Source organism: Sus scrofa, chromosome 7, assembly GCF_054392235.1.
Source record: "Sus scrofa isolate SSC_HxYL_T2T_F1_AM1 chromosome 7, Sscrofa_HxYL_maternal_Yorkshire_Landrace_v2.0, whole genome shotgun sequence".
Classification (NCBI taxonomy): domain Eukaryota; kingdom Metazoa; phylum Chordata; class Mammalia; order Artiodactyla; family Suidae; genus Sus; species Sus scrofa.
The window spans coordinates 95,348,557-95,369,536 of NC_139389.1; the positions used below are offsets into that span (position 1 = coordinate 95,348,557).

Consider the following 20,980-nt stretch of genomic DNA (forward strand, 5'->3'; position numbering starts at 1 on the left):
ATACCCTATTCCTTGAGCTGTTACTATAAAACTCCACACTACCCCCTCCAGAATTGGATACTTAGTCTTGAGAGCATTAACCTGCTGTGACCCCCTTAACCTGCAAAGCAATAAAGCTTTCTTCTCTTCTTCACCCGAAACTCTCTCCAAGATTCAATTCAGCCCCTGGGTGCAGAGGCTGGGATTCAGCAACAATATCGATATTGCCAAAACAAATGGAATGTTACAAACTCTTACTATTTAAAAACAAATTCTAATATTTCCCTTGCAATGAAATTCTTGGTTCCTAATCCTATGATATGGGAAAAAAAAAAAAGAGAGAGAGAGAGAGAGAGAGAAATTCAAAATGATAATAAATATTACTACCAAAAATAATCCTCCTGTGTAAATTTTAAATTCGTTTGCAGTTTTTTCCTTTCCCAAAACATATCCCATTAAAAATATATACTTAGAGTAGTATTCAAAGGCTATTTGAAATAATTATTTCCTCTGTGTTATGGTATCAACACTAAAAAATTAGGTTTATTTCCTTTAGTTTTATTCCATGTTAGGGTGAATATTTTTCTTTTTGACTTAATGTCATTATTTGAATATGTAAAAATATTCACATTATTCAGAAGTCAAATCTACAAAAAGATGTTCTTCTCATCAAGCCTCTCCCTTACCCCTATCATCTCCACCGTCTTCCCCACACATCCATATTGAGACCCTTCCTAATTTGTTTCTGATTATCCTTCCAATGATTCTTTTTATAAAAATAACTACACACCTGTATGGCTTGTTATTTCTTATGATAAAAGAATACTTTGATTTTTTTCACCTCCAAAATATATTTTGAAATCATAAAATGGATTCTTTGTTCAAACATATATATATTGCCTGTTCTAACACAGATGATGTAAAACCTTATGCAGTATTTGCTATTTCTCTAAGCACTTTATAGATGAGGAAACTGAAGGTACATATGAAAATGAGCAATCTGGTTAAAGTCACTCAGTTGGTAAGCAGCTGAGATTCAATATGGACCTAAGCATTCAGATTTCTGAATCCATCCTTTTAACTCCACTCTACAAGCATCCTGGCATACACATCCTTTTATCCTCATCTGAAGTCATGTCAATGATGCTGCCAGAGTTTCTTCTTTTTTCCTTTCCTTTCCTTTTCTTTTCTCCTCTCTTGCTTCTTTCTCATTTCTTTCCTCATTTATTTTTTGTGTTGTTCTAGCATTGTATTATAAGGAAAATTTATCTATAATACCTAATTATTATTATAAGTTCATGAATGTAATTCAATTATTTTATTTCATTAGCATATGTATTAAAAGGATAATCATTTATTGTCAGAGTTAGAAAGGACCTTTGAAATGATCTAGGCTAACACTTCCATTTCACAGGTTAAAACTGTTAAATATAGGTGGAAAATATTGATCTATATCAAATAGTGACAAAGAGACACCTAGAGCTCTGGTTTCCTGAGTACCAATATAAAGATATTTTTTCACTATAATATAAGTGTTCACTGGCAAAAACATGGGAGGCACATAAAACTAAAGTTTACTATAATGCAGAACTCGAGAAAAAGAGTACCATTGCTTTCTGTTTAAAGCTGTGAATAATGAACCAATAATCCAACATACTGTTGAAATCTTCCTCCCATTCTTAATTCGGCATTGTAAACATTTGACAGTTTTCCATTGAGTGCAGTGAAATCCTGAAACCTCCTGATGGAATATATGCTCATCACCTGTAAAAAACTTAAGAACATTTAGTTGTCAGAAAGCATAGCACCAACCTGAATGAAGGCTAGCAGCTACATTTCAAAAATAGAGTCAAGCAAGGGATACACTCTGAAGGGCTAGACTGAAATTATTGGGAATACTTTTACATGACTGTGGAGTGTGTGCATTATGTTGGCTGAGAGTGCATTAGTAGGTCTGTTTCTCAACTATTCAAGGGGAAGTTTTGACCACTCAGCCTCTCTTACCAATGTCCCAAGAGCAAGTGTTAACAGTGCAAGAACAGCATGTGGCTCTCTGGTAAGGTGTTTTACATCCCCAGGATGGAACCAAAGCAATTCCTGGGAGGGACAAATCAAGAATTTGACAGCTGTTGTGAGACTGCACTTTACTGTTACCACTGTGAGGTGAGAATAAATATCAGGTCAAGCATAATTGTGAGATGAAACTTCTGGCTCAGTTCTGGATTATTCACCCAGCGAGTGATTCTCCTTTGGAAGGGCTTTCCTGCCTTGATGGAAACTCTGGGTTTTGATCGGACTTTCTTTGTTTGTGTTCTTCTTATAATCAATTGTCTCCCTTTTCCCTCAATTTTTCATCTAACAAAAACAAAAACAAAACAAACAAACAAAACAATGAAGTGGATAGGTTCACAATGGTTGTTGTTTGAATGTACCTTTTGTTTATTTTGATGGTAGTATCTATAGATGCACTTTTCAACTGTTTATAATAGCATGACATTGTTCTGGATGTAGGAATATATGCTTGTTACAAAATGTAGATTAAGAAGATATTCTGATAAACTACACAAAAAATCTCAAGGATGGCAATACTGAATGTGTTCTTTGCTTCTCTGCCTCTGTTCCTTTTTTTTTTCTCTCTCTCTCTCTCCTGGTTTTTTTCCTGACTTTAAATAACCAAAGTGGGTCCCTAGTGGCTAGTGGTTCAAATCAGTGACCTGTGAGTTTCTACTTTTTTTTTTTTTCCTGGCACTCATGTAGATGTAGTCCTAGAATATAATAGGATTAGAAAGCCTGAGAAATAGCTCTTCAGGTCCAAGGTGAAATTGTCTAAGAAATAGGAGCCAAGGAAAGATGAGAATGGTCTTGATTCCTTCATTGACTGATTGATTTGTAATGATTAATTTCTGTTTTTCCTTTAGAGCCATACATACACCATAAGGAAGTTCCTGGGCTAGGAGGTGAATCAGAGCTGCAGCTGCTGACCTACACAACCGCCACAGCAACACAGGATCCAGGTTGTGTCTATGAGCTACACCACAGCTCACAGCAATGCCAGATACTTAACCCACTAAGAAAGGCCAGGGATTAAACCCGCATCCTCATGGATACCAGTCGCTTCATAATCCACTGAGCTATAACTGGAACTTCTAAATGATTAATTTCTTTAAAAGGGATGCATAAAAAAAATGACAAAATAATGCCTTTGCAGCAACATGGATGGAACTAGAGATTCTCATACTAAGTGAAGTAAGTCAGAAAGAGAAAGAGAAATACCATATAATATCATTTTTATGTGGAATCTGATATATGGCTCAGATAATCCTACCTACAAAACAGAAAGAGACCAGGGACATGGAGGGAAGACTTGTGGTTACCAGGAGGAAAGGGGGAGAGAATGGTGGATACAAGCTGTACATTTGGGAGTTTGGGATTGGTGGCTGCAAGTTGTAACATTTGGAATGGATGGGCAATAGGCTCCTACAATACAACACAGGGAACTGTATGTGATCACATCACTTTGCTGTACAACAGAAATTGAAGAAACACTGTAAATCAACTACACTTTAATTTAAAAAAAAAAAAACTAATATTACTCCCGAAAAAAAAAATTTAAATCTAGATAAAAACCAAACTCAACTAGATTATAGTTTAGATTTCTGACAAAATTCAATTTACTACTTCTTTAACAGATATTTACTGGACATTCTCTAATATATACCTAAGTATATACATGTACGTATTTTTGTAAGAAAAAATGCAGTAATATACAAGAAAATTCTATTATCCTGCTTTATTCATTAATGTATTATTTAGCTTTTACTTTGTGTCAGACACTGTACTGTTTTTTACAGAAATGGGCCCAAAGAATTCTTACAATTTGATGAATTAGATACAATTATTATCCCTACTTTAGACATGGGGAAGGCTTTGTCAAGTTCAGAGAGCTTCTAACATTTTTTTCCAAGAGTTTTGTCAAAATTTTATACAGAGAAAAAAAATACCTCAGTTCCTTCTATTTACCTAATTATACCTACCCACATGATTTCTTCTGTCAACTCCCTCCCTCTAGATCTAGAGATGAGTATAGCACTTTCTATCAAGCTACCTTTATCTGGCTAGATGGACAGTGTTTATGTTCAATGTGTAGACTTGATTCCTCACTGTAAATATTCTCCCGAGTTTTCCAGGTATTTTAATAAACAAACAAGCAGACAATTAAGGCAGGAGGTGCAAAGTAGCAAAAAAAAAGGAACACAACTTGTTTATGGCAGGAAGGGAAAAGTAAAACAGGAATTTTTTGTAAGCAATTATCTCAGGGAGTAGACGTTCAAACAACTACCCATTCCCTTCATTCCCTTCTCTTTTTGACTCATAAGTTTTAGGAAATCATTGGGTACAATAACTCATTGGCTTTTTATTCTGGGGATCTCAACTCTCTTATCATCAAGTTAACCAATGTGTGGAGAGTGCTGAACTCTGGTCTCAGATTTGGAGCACACATGTATATACACACACACACCTATTCACACACACACACACACACACACGTCTTTAAATGTAGCATTAAATCAACTTGGTTATTTCAACACACAAAAAAAGCCTCCAGGTCATTCCATATGGAAGAATTATTGAAGAACTGGAGTTTTCATTCAATGATAGTGATCAGAATGGTAATACAACTGCCAATTTATCAAATGCTTACTATGTTCCAGGCACTGTTTTTCAGTTATATTGATGACCTCATTTAATTACTACTGTAATTATATATCAAGTATTTTGATTGTATTTGACTAATGAGGAAACTGAAGATCAAAGAATTAAATGAGGTTTCCCAAGTACTACTAAGTGGTAGAGTTGTGTGCAGTTCCCCTGGTTACCAGGCTCTTATGTGTTTTACCAGAGTCCTCAGACATCATCAGCAAACCTTGATATAGTGTGTACCTCAAAGGGAGTGTAAGTGAGGGAGTGTAAGCGTGTTATCTGAGCACCTCATCTTAAGTCACTGGATCATCACATGCTTGTGCTCTTGTGGATATGTATTAAGGAAGAACAAATCTGACTCCAAATTAAATCTGTCCCTTTTCCTTTTTCCTGTGCTTAGTTTCATGCTGACTCTGCATTTTTTTTTTTTTTAAACTTTTTTAGGGCTGCACCTGTGGCATATGGAAGTCCCCAGGCCAGGGGTTGAATGGGAGCTCCAGCTGCCGGACTCCACCACAGCCACAGCCACATGGGATCCAAGCTGCATCTAGGACCTACACCATGGCTCATGGCAATGCCAGATCCTTAACCCACTGAGCAAGGCTAAGGATCAAACCTGCATCCTCATGGATACTAGTCAACTTTGTAACCTACTGAGCCACAATGGGAGCTCACTGTACCTGTTAAAGAATGTTGCCTATGGCCTGAAATATACAGGATAGCCTATTCTCAGGTCTCTGACTTAAGAGTCCATTCACATAGAGATAAAAATTACAGAACCAAGAATAACCTTTGTCTCGTTGGAGGTTTACAGGAATATTGGGATCTGACCCACATGGACAGCTACAAAAACAAAATATTCCATCACCAAGAAGTTTGCATCTACCAACTATACCCCTCCCTCATCTTGCCTTTAAAAGTACTTTGCTGAAACCCTTCAAGAAATTCAGGGCTTTGGGGGCATGAGCCACCAGCCATGCAATAAACCTTTCTCTGCTCCAAACCCTGATGGGTCAGTTTGTTTGGCTGCACAATAAATTGGGCACATGGACTTGTGTTCAGTAACAGAGAGTCTCTGATTTTTAACCTCGTCAATAAAAACTATAACTCATCAGAATCTACAAATCTAAGAACAAAGAACTACATTCTCATATTCTCAGGTTTCCCCTGATTCAGTATGTATATTTACCTCATTCCAGTCAGGAGCCAGATTTAAACATTGTGGTAAACCCAGTTGAATGTTCAGTTAGGGAGAAAATGTCAAGTCTTTTCTCTCTGAAATATTTTCTGCTTGACACCCTGATTTGCTCAAGTTATTTGTTGTTCTGAACCAATAGTAAGACAATGCAAAGAAAGAATGCGGTTATTATACAATAACTACTCTCCTGGGGATTAGAGACACTTGGCGATCTGCTATTCCTTCTGCTCTCCCAGAGGGATGATTATGTGTTTCTGATGATGTTGGAAACATACTGAGAGAACTCACACACCCCTTACCAAACTGGAACCACATGCTAATTGAGGAGGTTAATCTATGTGGCTTTCTAGCTAATCACTCTGGCATCTGCCTCCTTGCATGGTGCCTGGCACTTCTGGTAGAGTAGGTGAAGCTGTGAAAATAGACACTCACTCAGAGGTAAACAGATATGCAAAGAACTGACTCTAGAATGACCACCAAGAGCTCTTTGAAGGATCAAAATATGTCTTTTGTTTTATTTACTTGGAGCTGATTTCAAGAGGCAAGAGGAAAACAACATGGTACTGTCTCTAGTACACTTGGCAAGATTTATTGACAATTCAAACTAATGAAACATTCTGATATCCTGTGATTCACACCAACACCAGAATCAGTAACATTTACAAAGCACAAATCTTACCTGGCACATGGCTGATGTTACTACATAGAAATGAGCCATTATGTTCTGAGAGTTCTTTTTTTTTCTTTTCTTATCTAAGATTCAACACAATAATGCTAGATTCTTTAAAATGTGGAAACAACATATTATTTATGTTTGCAGATGAGCTTGTTCCATCTAAGAAGCATAAGAACTGCAAAGACACTGATGTACAGCAGTTTTGTTTTTTGTTTTTTTTAAGAAACTTTCCTTTGGAAAATTAAGCAAGGTGACTCTGTCCAGAGGTCTGAACCAATGCTAGTTCAGCATTTCACTTGATGGCCTATATATGAAATTCAGAAAGTATTCACTCCAGGAGACTGAGAAAATTCACCTTCAAAGAACATAGTTTAAACTATGTATCATTGAGTAAAATATATACAGACTCAATACTAACTCATAACTTCAGTATATAACACTAGATACTGATTTGGCTGAGGGAAGTCAAAAAGTACAAGCAGAGGATCAATAAAGTAAAATCAAAAACAGTGACAGAAGCATCTGCAACTTTTATCTGCATGGGGATTAAGTAACTACGCTCTGCCAAACTTATCTTTCCTTCATGGCAAATGGCAGCATTGATTTATCACCATAAAATGTGCAAGTATGTCAGCTCCGGTATGTTTGCTGTGATCAGTTTCCCATCATCAATGTGAGACAATGGCCATAAAATTACAAACTACTTCCTAATTATGAGGCAAATTCCTGGCCCTAACGCCCAGGCATCAATGTCATCTGCAACCTATTACCTGGAACATTGGTCTCTTGATTCCATATCTACCACCATACTATAGAGGTCGCTCTCAATTTTGGAAATAATTAAAGAGGGATGATTGTTTCCAAGTTACTCTAAGCCAAACAAAACAAAACAAAACAAAACAAAAAACAATCAGGCTCCAGTGACATTTGTTAGGGAGGGGGGCAGATATGTATGTGAACAGGTTAATAGAGCAGTGTCAGTGGGACATTGGTTTTGCAGTGTTTTGGTAAAAAGTTACAAGATACTGAATTAAAAGTATGTAACACTCTCTAGTAGGCAAACTTTGAGAGAATACACTGGAATAGATGGAAATTTTCTTTAATTATGCCTGGCTACTCATGCTTTTAGTCCCAACAATTCTTTTTTCTCATCTAAATTGCTAAGAAGATTCTGTCTCCAGAACTGCAAATTTTCATACATCTAGGCATTAACAATATTTCCCTTCTAGGATAATATCTTCCTCTGATGCCCAGAGCTTAAGCCTTGAGCTTAAAAAGAAACATGTTAAGGTTTCAAGAGTGATGTAGCTAAAATGAATAGATCTGGACCTTGATCATGTTCTCTGGCTCAGGCTGTGAAAAGATGCCACCTTAATACTTACCTGGGCACAGTGCTTTCATCAGGACACAGACCCTGTCACTGAAGTTTATAAGCCGCAAAGAGAGACTGAATGTCCTTACGTTCCTCCAATACAACATCCAAATAAAGATGACTTTAATTTGGGACCGAACTGTAAGAATATCCAGAACTGCTCAGAGCCATCACTAATTGTTCCTATTTTTCATCTGGAGAGCTTGGCAAGTCCATGACATTATAGCAAAAGTCTTCCCACTAGGACCTTGCCAATTTCAGCTTTAATTCCATCAGTAAACAACTTTGACTGTGTTGGGAAAATTCCATTAATCATTCATGTTCTGTGAAGATGATACACAAAGGAGCTGTCAGCACCAGGCAGCAACTTTCCATTTGTTTGGTAATTAAGAACTCTAGGCCATCTAATGGTGCAGAGATGCAAATTCATTGCCCGGTTGGAGCCACCTGAATAAGCTGAAAAGAATTCACTTGCACTTAAACCCCTAATGTCTGATGATTTGATGGATCTTTCCCGCTCCTGTTAGGTGAACAGCAAGCCTATTGCTTCAAGCTGAAATTAAACGCTTTGAAAAAGCCTTGTGCTTCTTTCAAGAATATACCAGCTCTTTAGGATACTTACTTTTTAAACCCGTTTCTGAAATATGCTTTGATTATACAAATAGATAAATGCACATTTTCCCTGAATCAAACTTTTACATCACCAAATACAATGAATGGCAATTTGCTTAAAATTTGATTGGGATTTTATTTTACTCTACAAAACCCTATTATTTTGCAGAAAAGAGGTCCAGAAAAAAAAAAATTAGCTTCGAGAATCTTCTGTGTAACTTTTGTTGTTGTTGTTCTTTGTCATTCCAACCTGAGCTGTGCATTACTACATCTATTCTGAAATACCAGGGGGAATTGCATACTTAAAATTTACAGATATGGAGCCAGAGCCTTAGGAAGGGCTGTGAAACTGATCCTCTGATGGACAGATATTGCTAGGAAGTCCCTACTGTCTTACATAATCAGAAAAGTTTAACCACAGGTTGCACTTAGGAATCCAGATAGCATCAAAATGGCACAGCAAGTGTCACTATTTCTTACTCTCCTTGTCCTCCTCTCTGTCATCCATATGTCCACTAGAAATGTCTAACTATGCTTCACATGAATCTGACGGTAGAGAGTCCAGGGACAACCCATACGTTTACAGCAATAAAAGAGACATTCTTGTGGACCCTTTCTGTGCTCTTCCCCATTGGATACTTGGTCTTCCCATGGTGCATCTTAACCTCCTACCACTGAGAAAAAAATACTTCTTACAGAGATGGACTCATTGTATAAGTTCCAATAAGGGACCATAGATAGCGAGAGAAACCTAAGAATCTTTGGGAGATCACTATAAGTTAATAATTACTCAAGAGAGCCATCAGAATGAGGCAGACTTGCTTGACTAGTGCTGGCTCAAGATATGCCTCAGGTCATTGGGTGGGGGATAGGGTGAGGCCTGAATTCAAGTTCAGACCAAGGGCAGGAGTTAAAGGACCAACATTCTGCTCTTTTGAATAAGCACCAATGATAGTCCAAGTTTGATCTTATAGGGGTAAATACTCTCTTACTGGATACTGAGGAGGAGTTACTACTCTAAGAAAGAGGAAGAGGTAGTCTTTTCCTATCCCTACTCCCTATGGATTATAAAACCCATAGCCCACTTAATCCTCAGGGCAGAGCCTCCTTGCCTGCCTGCTTGCATCTCTCACAAGCATCCTATCTTAATAAATCTATTTCTTGCCTATCACTTTGTCTCTCACCGAATTCCTTCTTTGCTGAGGCATAAAGAACCTGAATCTCAGTAAGTCCAGACACTGGGTTAGTGATTCTAATTTAAAAACTGTGGGTTCGAGTCCCAATCTGGCTTTTCACTGAGTTTGAATCCCAGCACGTGATTCAAGTCCCATTCTGGGTTTAGGCTGGGTTTGAGTCCTGGCATGTGGGTTCAAGTCATAAACGCTGTCAGTTTCACTACCACTGAACCCCAACAATTGTTTTTAACAGATTTGTTTCAACTCTAAGCTTCTATGTATTTAGAGGTCTATGTATTTAGAGTTCAATTGGACTTCCCTTTAAGTAAAATGTTTTCATCTATAGATAAAATGTACTATAAAATGTAAACTCTAATTGAGACTTGATAGAGGGCATTGGTTTTAAAAAATGTAAAAAGATAAGGAAATCATAATTCCTTAATATCCATTTCTTTCCTATAGTTTTGTAGTAGTTTGCTTGGCACTTAGTACTTTGTCTCAGATACTTCTTACCAGCATTTTGCTAACTTTATGAACCTTGAAAATAAGAAAACATCCTGATAGAATCATTAGAAACTGTTTCTCAGTGGCCTCCTGTCAAGTGAGAGAAATTCGTACTATGTGGTGTTATCAATTATGCCTAAAACAAATTTAATACGAAACATAACAGGAGAAAATAATTTTGCCCTATGTTCTGGTCTCCCTTTCCACACAAAAGGTGTTTATATGAATGCATTATATTTTCCATTGTATGTGTTAAATATTTTAAAATATTTTTCTGTTTTCCTAAAATCACAGGTTACATTAGCTATGCATGTTTAAATTTCCATTTTGCCTTTAGAGACACCAAAAAAAATGTCACTCGAATAACACATAGTTGTGTTTATGTGTCTCCAATATCACATTTGCAATTTCTTTTTGGAGTAAAATAAAGCAGTTCTGTGATATTTTAACACAAGGGAAGTTTTCACGTGTTCAATTCACACACATTGATGGTTTGTGTATGTACATTTTGGGAGCCATAGGAGACAGTAGGAAATTAGTAATGCTATTAAGTTAAAACATTGTGATTTGGTTTTTCCCCTGACTTTCTCTAGAGGTCTCGGTAAATAAAAGAAGGATGGGGGTTGGTAGGGGAACAAGGAAAGGAAGAAGATGACAAGACTCCATTGACACACCTCCTTGTGGCTCCTTCCTTTCCACCAACAGAACTCTTCCTTTCCACCAACAGAACTCTTTGCTATTTTAGCCTCCTGCACCATGGCTAACAAAATGTCAGACTCTCACATTTCAATCTGAGATCACAATTTCCTATCTGAATTCACTGAACTCCTAGTGCCTCATTTCTGTACTCCATCTCTCAGAATATTTCTGGTACCCTTCCTCCCCCTCTCAGCATAGAACCCCATAGACAACTTCCCCTGGACACCAGACTCACATCTTCCACTGCCTCCCATCACTCCACCTGATGTATCAGCTTCAGCTGGCTTCCTGGGTATGGGATCAGTGCAGTCATATAAGGCTACACACTCAGAAGCCAGCCCCCGATGTGGGGTTTATTGTTTTTCACTCATCTTCTTGAAATTATTAGTAGTTTTACCTTCGCACTTGTATCTTGAAATTTGTCCAATGAGACAACAGAGCATATATATCAAGGACTTGGAGCCTCTGTTCCATCATGGACCTTCCTCAGCTCCATGGGATAGGTTCCTACCTGCCTCTTCTCCAATCCATGCCTAGCAACACTGCCACCCTTTACCCCAGGTGGGTCCTGAAAAAGAGATGGGGAAGGTCATGGCTGAAGTGCATGCTTCCTGTACCCCAAGTATGGATTGGGGCCTGAGGGCTTGTGGGTCCCACAGGTATCCTGGAGCCAGAGGGAGCAACGTGACATCAAATAGTCAATTAAAAAAAAAAAATACCATGGCAGGAGACGAGAGAGAAGAAAAGCAAAGGCTTTTTGCTGCTTTTTTGAACAAGGGACTCCATATCTTCTTTTTGCATGATGTCCTGCAAATTAGGCAGCCAGTTTTGATTCCAGGGGAAGGCCAGCATTTGCTTCAGTCTTACAGTCTTTCTGCTGAGTATCCCCAGCTGCTGATATTCTCAGGAAATACTATACACATAGCAGTCTCCAACTTTAACTGAGCCTCAGCATCATTCGTTAAATCTTTTTCATGTTGCCCTGAGCAAAAATTTTAAAATTCCATCTTCAAGAGGCCAACCTCTCACCACTGGTCTCTTTCTCAGTTCATATCCTAATTCTTTAAGAATATTGAGACTATGAATAGCAAGTAATTCTATTTACCAGACATTCCCCAAGGAATGGTCATTTCTCTACCCATCATTATCTGTTTTCATTTTATCTAAAAATTGCCAAAACCTCCTCGATCCCAGACATAGATTCCTCCAACTTTGCATTCACTCTCCTCACTTCCAAGTATGTATTTCTGCATCACACGTTTTGCAATCACCCACTGCAATCTGGTTTCTGTTCCCTCCCCTCAGGTAGATCTCACCCTTAAGTTCCCAGAGTAAAGCCAGAAACCACATTTAAATGTTTTATCTTCCCTGAATTCTCTATTCCTCTTGATGATTGTTATCAGTATTTTTTTACTTATTCCTCCATTCCCATAAAATAAGCTGGAGTTTTCAATCCCTAGAACCTGATTTTGTTTAGAAATAGGGTTTTTGCAGATATGATCAAGTTAAGACAAGAACATATTGGACTCAAGGGGATACTAATCAAATAACCTGTGTCATTAGAAGAGGGAATTTTGGACTCAGAGACACAGGGAGGAAGACCATGTAAAAACAGAGTCAGGGAATGGAGTGATGCACCAATAAGTCAAGGAAAGCCAAGATTTAGGCAAGTACCGAAAACTAGAAGAGAAAAGGAAAATTCCTCCCCTGGAGTCTTCAAAAAGAGCATGGTTGTGTCAACACCTTGATTTCAAATTCTCCACTACTCTGAAGGATTACATTTCTGTTGTTGTAAGCCACCCATTTAGGGGTACTTTACACAGCTTTAAGATACTAATATTAAACACTCATTCCTTCTTATTGTTTTTAACCTCTTTGGCTTCTGTGTTTTCCTCTGTTCTCTTCATGCCTCTCTAATCACTATTCTTATCCTCCTCCTTCCTTGCCCCCCTGGAGGAGTGTTTACTGAAGATTCTCACCATGGTCCACTGTTGCCCTCTCTGTCTCCAAACTCTTCTCTCTCCAGTCCCTTCTGAACTCATCCATGCCCACCCCAACCTATTTTTCCCACCTTAATCTTGCATATCTTCCAAGAGTCAAGTGACCTTATGTTCCCCAAGATTTCTTCTATCCTCAGACTCTGCAAAGGGGCCCTCCTCTGATCTCATGGCATCCTGAGTAGATAACTTCCCACACATATCATTTTAAAATGGTGCATTATCTAGTTATACACCTCTCTCTCTGGTATGAAGACAGAATTCTAAGATGACGCCCAGGATTCTTGATCCATCATTTACCCACTCAGCATTATTGCTTCCCTTTAAGTGTGGGTGAAGCCTTTGAATATGATGCATTTTCATTCCTGTGATTGTGTCACTTTACATAACAAGGAATATGGTGGATTTAATTTAGGTCAGTAATTAGTTTGCTTTGAGTTAATCCATAAGGAGATCACACACTGGGCTTATCTGAGTCCCTTGAACACCTAAAAGGGATAGGACCTTTCTGGGAGTGAGAGACTTGACAGGAGTGTTGGAGATTCCACTCCATTTCTGATTTTGAAAACAGAGGTATCATCATGGCAAATTTTGAGAGTCTTCAGGGAGCTGAGAGGAACCCAGTCAACAGCCAGAAAGAAGCAGGACCTCAGTCCTACAGCCACAAGGAGATGAATTCTGCCGGCAGCAGTGAGATTGGAGGAGGCTCGAGGCCCTGGATGAGAACGACAGCCCCCTAGAGCCTCTGAGCAGAGAATCCACTTGATCACTAAACATCCAACCCAGAGAACTGTAAGGTAAGACCTTTATGTTGTTTTAAGCTGCTCCATTTGTGGTAATTTATTACACAGCAAGAGAAAACTAATACACAAGAAACTCATCAAAGTCAGGAACTAAGTGTGTCTCATTGTCATACCCTAGTTTCCTTCACAATCTCCAGTACCTTAGAGTTCAGTGCTTCCTTGTTTGTCCACTCTTTGACTCATTAATTTATTTAGGGAAGATAATATAGATATATCATTTTTAAATGCCATTGTAAGTAGTCTAGTTGTTATATTGTTTTTATAAAATTTACCTCAAGAGACCAAAGGTAGGCATTCTCCTCCTCCTGTTCCCTCACATCTCACTCTCCAAACCTGCTCTTGCACATGGATAGGGTCCGTTTTCCATATTCTCCAACTACACCTTTCAAGATAATTCTCATGCTCTATTCTCAGGAGGAAAGAAAAAAAAAACAAAACTGATTGTGGTTTCCAGAAGCTTACATCTCAGGATATTATTGAAATCTTTAGCACAACAGTATACAAAAAGTAGAGTGTCAGCTGACGTACACATATTGAAAACATATGGCTATGATATAAACCTAAATATCTCAGACTTGCAAATTTTGCGCAAGTCAGCATTTAATTTCCTGGTGGAAAGGCTTTCCATTATTTTCTTCCTTGAATTTCCAGTTCCATCAAAGAAAGAAATAAACAGTTTTCTTAGACATGCAAAGTATAGAGAGCCAAAGACATTATTTTAGACCATTTGGGACCTCAGTGTATATAAATGTAAAAATGTACAGGACCTTATAATAATGGCCAACTATGGTTAATTAATGTTTCTGACCATTGGAAATGTATTTGGTGAAGGATTTAGCTCTTAGCAGATTCCCACAGTAAAGCTGGTGAAAACTTTTCACTTAATTTTTTTTTTTAATTTTACTAAAATACACATAGCATAAAATTTTCATTTTAACTATTTGTAAAAGTATAGTTCATTAGTGTTAAGCATATTCATACTGCTGTGCAATCTCCAGCACTTTTTCATTCTGCAAAATGGAAACTACCATTAATCAGCAATTCCCCATTCCCACCCTCCTCTCAGCCCCTGGTACCCACCATTCTACTTCCTGTTTCTATGAATTTGACTACTCTAGATACTTCATGTAAGCAGAACTACACAGGATTCGTTTTTTTGCGACTGGCTGATTTCATCTAACATAAGGCCCCAAGTCTCATCTACATTATAACATATATAAGCACCACCTTTATCTTTAAGATTGAATAATAACACATATATGTTCACACCATATTTTTCTTATCCTTTCATCTGTTGATGGACATTTCAGTTGCTGTCATTTCTTGACTATTGTAAATAGTGCTGTTATGAACATGGTTCTACAAATATCTATCTGAGACCCTGTTTTCAATTAATTTGGGTATATCCCACAGTCGAACTACTGAATCATATGATAATTCTATTTCAAAATTTTTACATTTGAAGGGACTTCCATACTGTTTTTCACAGCAGCAGCACCATTTTATATTCCAACTGTATTAGTCAGCTTGGGCTGCTATAACAAATGCCATAGATAGGGTGGCTTAAAAAATAGAAATTTATTTTCTTACATTTCCAGGAGGTGGAAAGTCTAAAATCAAGGTGTCAACCCATTTGGTTCTGGTGAAAGCTCTGTTCCTGGTTTGGACAGGTACTTTCTCTCTGTATCCTCATGTGATGGAGGTGGGGGAGAGAGAGAAGTGGAGGGAGAGATAAAAAGAGAGAAAGACAGATTTCCCTCATCTTAAAAAGTCACCAAGTCTATCAGATTAAGGCCCTACCTTTAATATCTCATTTAATCTAATTACCTCCTAAAAGTCTTGTCTCCAAACACAGTCTTACTGGGGGTTAGAACTTCAAACATATAAATGTGAGAGGAACATAGTTCAGTCCATAGCACCTAATATTTGTTCATTCTCTTCTTGATTTGACACACGTTTTGTAACAATCCCATGTTACATAGAGCACTAAGTCCCATCTGTACAAAGAGGGAAAAGTGTTGTTGGTATACGAGATGTTCATGTTATAAATGGCTATTTAGTGCTGATCACCAACTCTAGGTAAATACATAAAATAAAATGTATGTAAATCTATTTAGTAAGAATAATATGTAAAATATTACTCTCTCATGGGACCAAGAAAGAGAAGGAGAAAGAATTGTCCCTACGGAACTATGGAAAATATTTTTAAAACTATGGCTGGGAGTTCCCGTCGTGGCGCAGTGGTTAACGAATCCGACTAGGAACCATGAGGTTGTGGGTTTGGTCCCTGCCCTTGCTCAGTGGGTTGACGATCCGGCGTTGCCGTGAGCTGTGGTGTAGGTTGCAGACGCGGCTCGGATCCCGCGTTGCTGTGGCTCTGGCGTAGGCCGGTGGCTACAGCTCGGATTCAACCGACCCCTAGCCTGGGAACCTCCATATGCCGCGGGAGCGACCCAAAGAAATAGCAAAAAGACAAAAAGACAAAAAAAAAAAAAAAAACAAACAATCTATGGCTGGTTAAACTGTCATATTTGCTTATTGTTTTGTTTTTTCTCTTTTTATTAAATTATAAAATATTATTCACAAGTATAGATTCTCAGTAATGACAGCAAATGTTTGGTTGCATCTGTCAAATAATTCCGGATATTTATATTTAAAATGTTCCCCAAATTGTGAAGATATTCCTCACTGTGGGTTTCTTTTCATACACCATCAGATGCAATGTCCAACCTCACCTGACATTCAAAAGCTGAAATAATTGAAGGTGGAATTGAATTTTTAATCTTCTCTTAGTCACACTCAGCTCTGGAAATATTTCTTCATGTGTGACATAGAATTTGAAAACTTTTTCTTTGAATGTCCCCACTAACAGGCCTTCAGCTTATTTTTCTCAAAAGTGAAGAATATCGTTTCCTTAAGAAATTCTAATTTTTTATTTTTATTTTTAAATGAATAATCATGATATTAATACCCTATAATTAGATTCAGGCTATTCAACATAGTGAATAACTAAAATGTGTCATTTAAATAGAGTCTTTTTCTGGTTTTCTCAGTTTCATGAAAAAGTATTTTTACATAATTTCTCAATTAATGAAACCAAGTGAAAATTTTTCATTTGCACAGATAGAATATTTTTTCTTTGGAAAAATCAGTTTTGTGACCTCACTAAAAAGTACTTCTTTTAGCCTTTAGGGTATGTAAGAGGGCTTAAGTAGCTTCAATATTATTGTAGTAAGAGTTTTCTATAGGGTCTTTAACATTGAATTAGGGTAAAATTGTTGTTGGCTAGCTCTTTTCTCATAGAAAGGACGTTTATTGATGCATATGTAGCAGATGGGCTTTGTTCTGGCTCCAATGTGACTTTTCTAATCTTATTTTACTTCTTGCAAAATGATCAATAATTAATTAAATACTCATGTCTTCAGGAGCACAGATTTTCAATGATAAACAATTTTACCAAACCCTCCTCTTTCATATATGTACTGCGGGTAATGGGGTATTAAAATGGGGTTCCTTTCATCTCCATTTTTGCTATAACTCTCCCCAAAACTAACACAATAGCATCGACCAAACGTACATTAAAAAAATACGATCTTTTCAGGATTTGCCAAGGATTTGTATAAAAACAGTTTTTCAACCTTCTCCCATCACTCCACCTCCAGATTTTAAAACCCTGGTCTAGGAAATCAAGTAAGGTATTGGAAATTAGAAAAATATTTGGAGAAATTCTTAAAATTCTATAGACTTTTTTTCCTCATCTGTCTTCCTAAAGGATAAGAAGATCTCAAGCCAGGTGAGATCACCTGGACGTTTTAAGACGTGAGTCTCAGAGTTTAGGAGAAGAAGTAGGGTATAGTGAACTAGATGAGAAAATATGAGGTTGTGTAGAATATTAATCAAACAGGAAATCTAGGGAGGAAAATCTGTGATTACTGAGCAAAGGAGAAAGAATGGAGACCTATATTAGGAGCTGGCTGTGCTTATCCTCATGAAGGGGTGAGGATGAGTGAGGGAGTCTCATAGATTAGAGAGGGGCCAGGCGAGGGAAAGAACCAGCCAGGAGACATTTCAATTCTTTCCAGAACTGCCTGGAGGAAGAAGTAAGTCAAACTAGGATGAAAGTCAGGACACCCACCAGGCACCTACATGACTATTTGAGTGAAAATAAATTGGAGCCATTGTGAGAAGTAGAGTCTAATGTGTCAGGTGGAGCTGGGGTTGGGGGGTATGGAGGATAATAGCAGAATTTATCCTAGGCCCCGAAACAAAGCTTTGCCCACTCTCAGAAACCAGAGGGTGTTAGCCCTAGATACCCACCACACCAAGAGAAAACCAAAACGAAATCACTCTGACACCTGCCTCTAGAAAAGCACAAATTTAGCCAGCAGTTGTAGGGAGAAGAGGAAAAAAAATCAAGGCAAAGGAAAAAAGAAGGAATATATCCCCATATCTATCTCAGACCACCAAAGCTGTTTCACACTAAGGGAAGAGAAGCATCTGATATTTGAGATGTGTGTTTGCTCATTGCCTATACTAGGTGCATGAATTCTTGAACAAAGACTATTTTGAATATTAAACATTAGAGGATTTTATTTTAAGTCAGAAATGATAGGAGTCCAAATACCTTTCCATTCAGGGGGTAGGAAGTAACAAGCCCCACTGAGTGTGTTCGAAGATGATGAGGGATTGGGGGAAGGTGCTAGAGAATAAAGTTATTTTCTTATTGGCCCCTATAAGCTGTGTGGACATATTAGAGCTACAAACACATGGATGGGATAACACTGCAGGTCCCACATACAATCAGAGTGTCCTAACACACAACTATAATTCATTTGATGAATGAATTCAGCTGATTGTTAGCATTACATTTTTTCTCTCGGAATTTTTTTACTTGTGTTTAATTTCACAAGTCTCTTTTGTGACTAGTAGCCACTTAATGTAAAAGTTGTACAGCTCAATCTTTCCAGCCTGTTTTCCAGTTCTACTAGAAAACATTATTTTGTGCTTATTTGTAGAATTAACAAAACAAACATATCTAAATTGTTATCAGAAATGTGACTAGGTTGTTTTTAACAAGAGCACACAAACTTTTATATTTCCCATTACTCTTAGAGTAAATGGCATACTAGTTCGCACTAAGGACTAATAATGGTTAATTTGTGTAAAAAAATCCAATTTTCAGATACTCGTCACACTTTGAATTACATTTTTCCTTTTTGGCTGCCAGACCAAATTCTTGCCTCAGTTCTTATAAGTTCACAACTTTTATTTATGCTGGATACCTAAGCACTGTTTCCATTTGTGATGCTATTCTAAGTTGTAATCTTTCACTGCATGGACATCTCAATGTACTAGCCATTTATGTATTTTGGTGATTTGAATATATAAGTCAATGTAGTAGTGATAACAAAAATTACCATCTATCCAATGTAAAAAAACAAAACCTCAAATGATCTGAAAAATGTGAGCAGAGATGGCCTATACCCTGTGATACTAATATTAGAAAAAATATCTGATCAATTCAGTACATATATGAAACAGGACATCTTTAAAAAACTGATCATTATTAGTAATGCAATATAATTTCTATAAAAAATCACATTTGTAAAGCATACACTTCCAGTATACAACATCTATGAATAAAATTATTTCATTACTTTTTTTTTCTGAAATCTTCAACTGCTCATGGATCTCCTCTCAACCTCTGGCATCACTCCAGCACAGCATCCTTTTTACGGTGGCACAGAGTGATAAAATACACAAAGATGCCTTATCGTTGGTTGCCTTTTCAGTGACAGGTGTTGACTTAGGCACTTGGATACAGTGGTGGAGAAGGAAAACATAGAATCTACTCTCCAGAGCTTTTAATTTAGCAAAGGATACAGAAATTAAACCAATAATTAAAATAGTATCAGAAACACTTGGTCCAGTAGAGAGGGCCATATTTTGGAGACAGATAACCTGAGCCATGTGATAAAAGTGAGGGTTAGTCATTTAAAGAATGGTTAGTAGTCCTGGGCATATATCTGGACAAAACTATATTTCAAAAAGATACATGGATCCATATGTTCATAGCAGCCCTATTCACAGTAGCCAAGACATGGAAGCAACCCAAATGGCCATCAACAGATGAATGGATTAAGATGTGGTACATATACACAATGGAAAAAAATGAAATAATGCCATTTGCAGCAATATGGATGCAGCTAGAGATTATCATACCAAGGGGAGTAAGTCAGAAAGAAAAAGGCAAATACCATATGATATCATATGTGGAATCTATAATATGGAACAAATGAACTTATCTACAAAAGAGGACCAGACTCACAGATATAGAGAACAGACTTGTGGTTGCTGAGGGGGAGGAAGGAGGGAATGGGATGGACAGGGATTTTGGGGTTGGGAGATGCAAATTATTATGCTTAGAATGGATAAGCAATGATGTACTACTGTGTAGCACAGAGACCTATATCCAGTCTCTTGGAATAGACCATTATGGAAGGAAATATAAGAAAGAGAAGGTATATGTATGTTATGGGTCACGTTGCTGTACAGCAGAAACTGGCATAACATTGTAAATCAACTATACTTCAATTTAAAAAATTCATAACTAAAAACAAATTTTCTAATGTGAAAAAAAAGAATGGCAGTGGGGAGTGGGGATGTTGGTTGGGAGCATGAGATGGAATTCTAAGCAGAATAAATTAAGCAAGAGAGGACAATATCATAGAGAACCAAAAGGAGTTCCCCAAAGATGAGAATTCAAAAGAGCATCTAAAACTTGAAAGATCTGCCAGAGATATGAGAAATGACTCTACCAAAGACAGATGGGCGGACACAGAGCAGCATGTGTGAAGCTAATTGTTGATTATGCATATATAGAGGAATCCCCAAGGAAGATTATGGGATTTACAAGCATATTTGTATTTTTTACTTCCTTAAAGAAATGAAAGAAAATTAAATAATAATAGTATTACTAATAATACATCCATATTTTGAAATTTGCTCTGGATCACACATAATGAGGCTTTACATAAATAGAAGATCATCTACTAGAATCTGAAATCTAAGTGCTATTTAAAACAAGACCTACTGCAGAGCAAGGATATCTGATGCCATCTCTGACGATCCCGCATAAGCAACAATTTTATTTGGAGCCTTTGTGCCCTCTGGCTTATAGCAAGTGTATTTGTGCTTAGATTTGAAGCACTCTATCAGCATAATTAAGCTTATCATGTGTGATAGGTGCAGAAACCTGAGAGTA

General features: G+C 37.4%; 1 protein-coding gene across 1 annotated transcript in view; it reads left to right on the forward strand.

Moving 5' to 3' along the window:
• The window catches only part of LOC110261725 (uncharacterized), a 46,945-nt gene that overhangs the window by 12,405 nt on the left and 13,560 nt on the right, over positions 1 to 20,980 (forward strand). The window contains exon 5 of the mRNA XM_084970569.1: positions 13,485 to 13,710. Within this exon, the coding sequence (XP_084826695.1) occupies positions 13,485 to 13,653 (169 nt within the window). The 3' untranslated portion in view covers positions 13,654 to 13,710. The remainder of the gene's footprint in view (positions 1 to 13,484; positions 13,711 to 20,980) is intronic.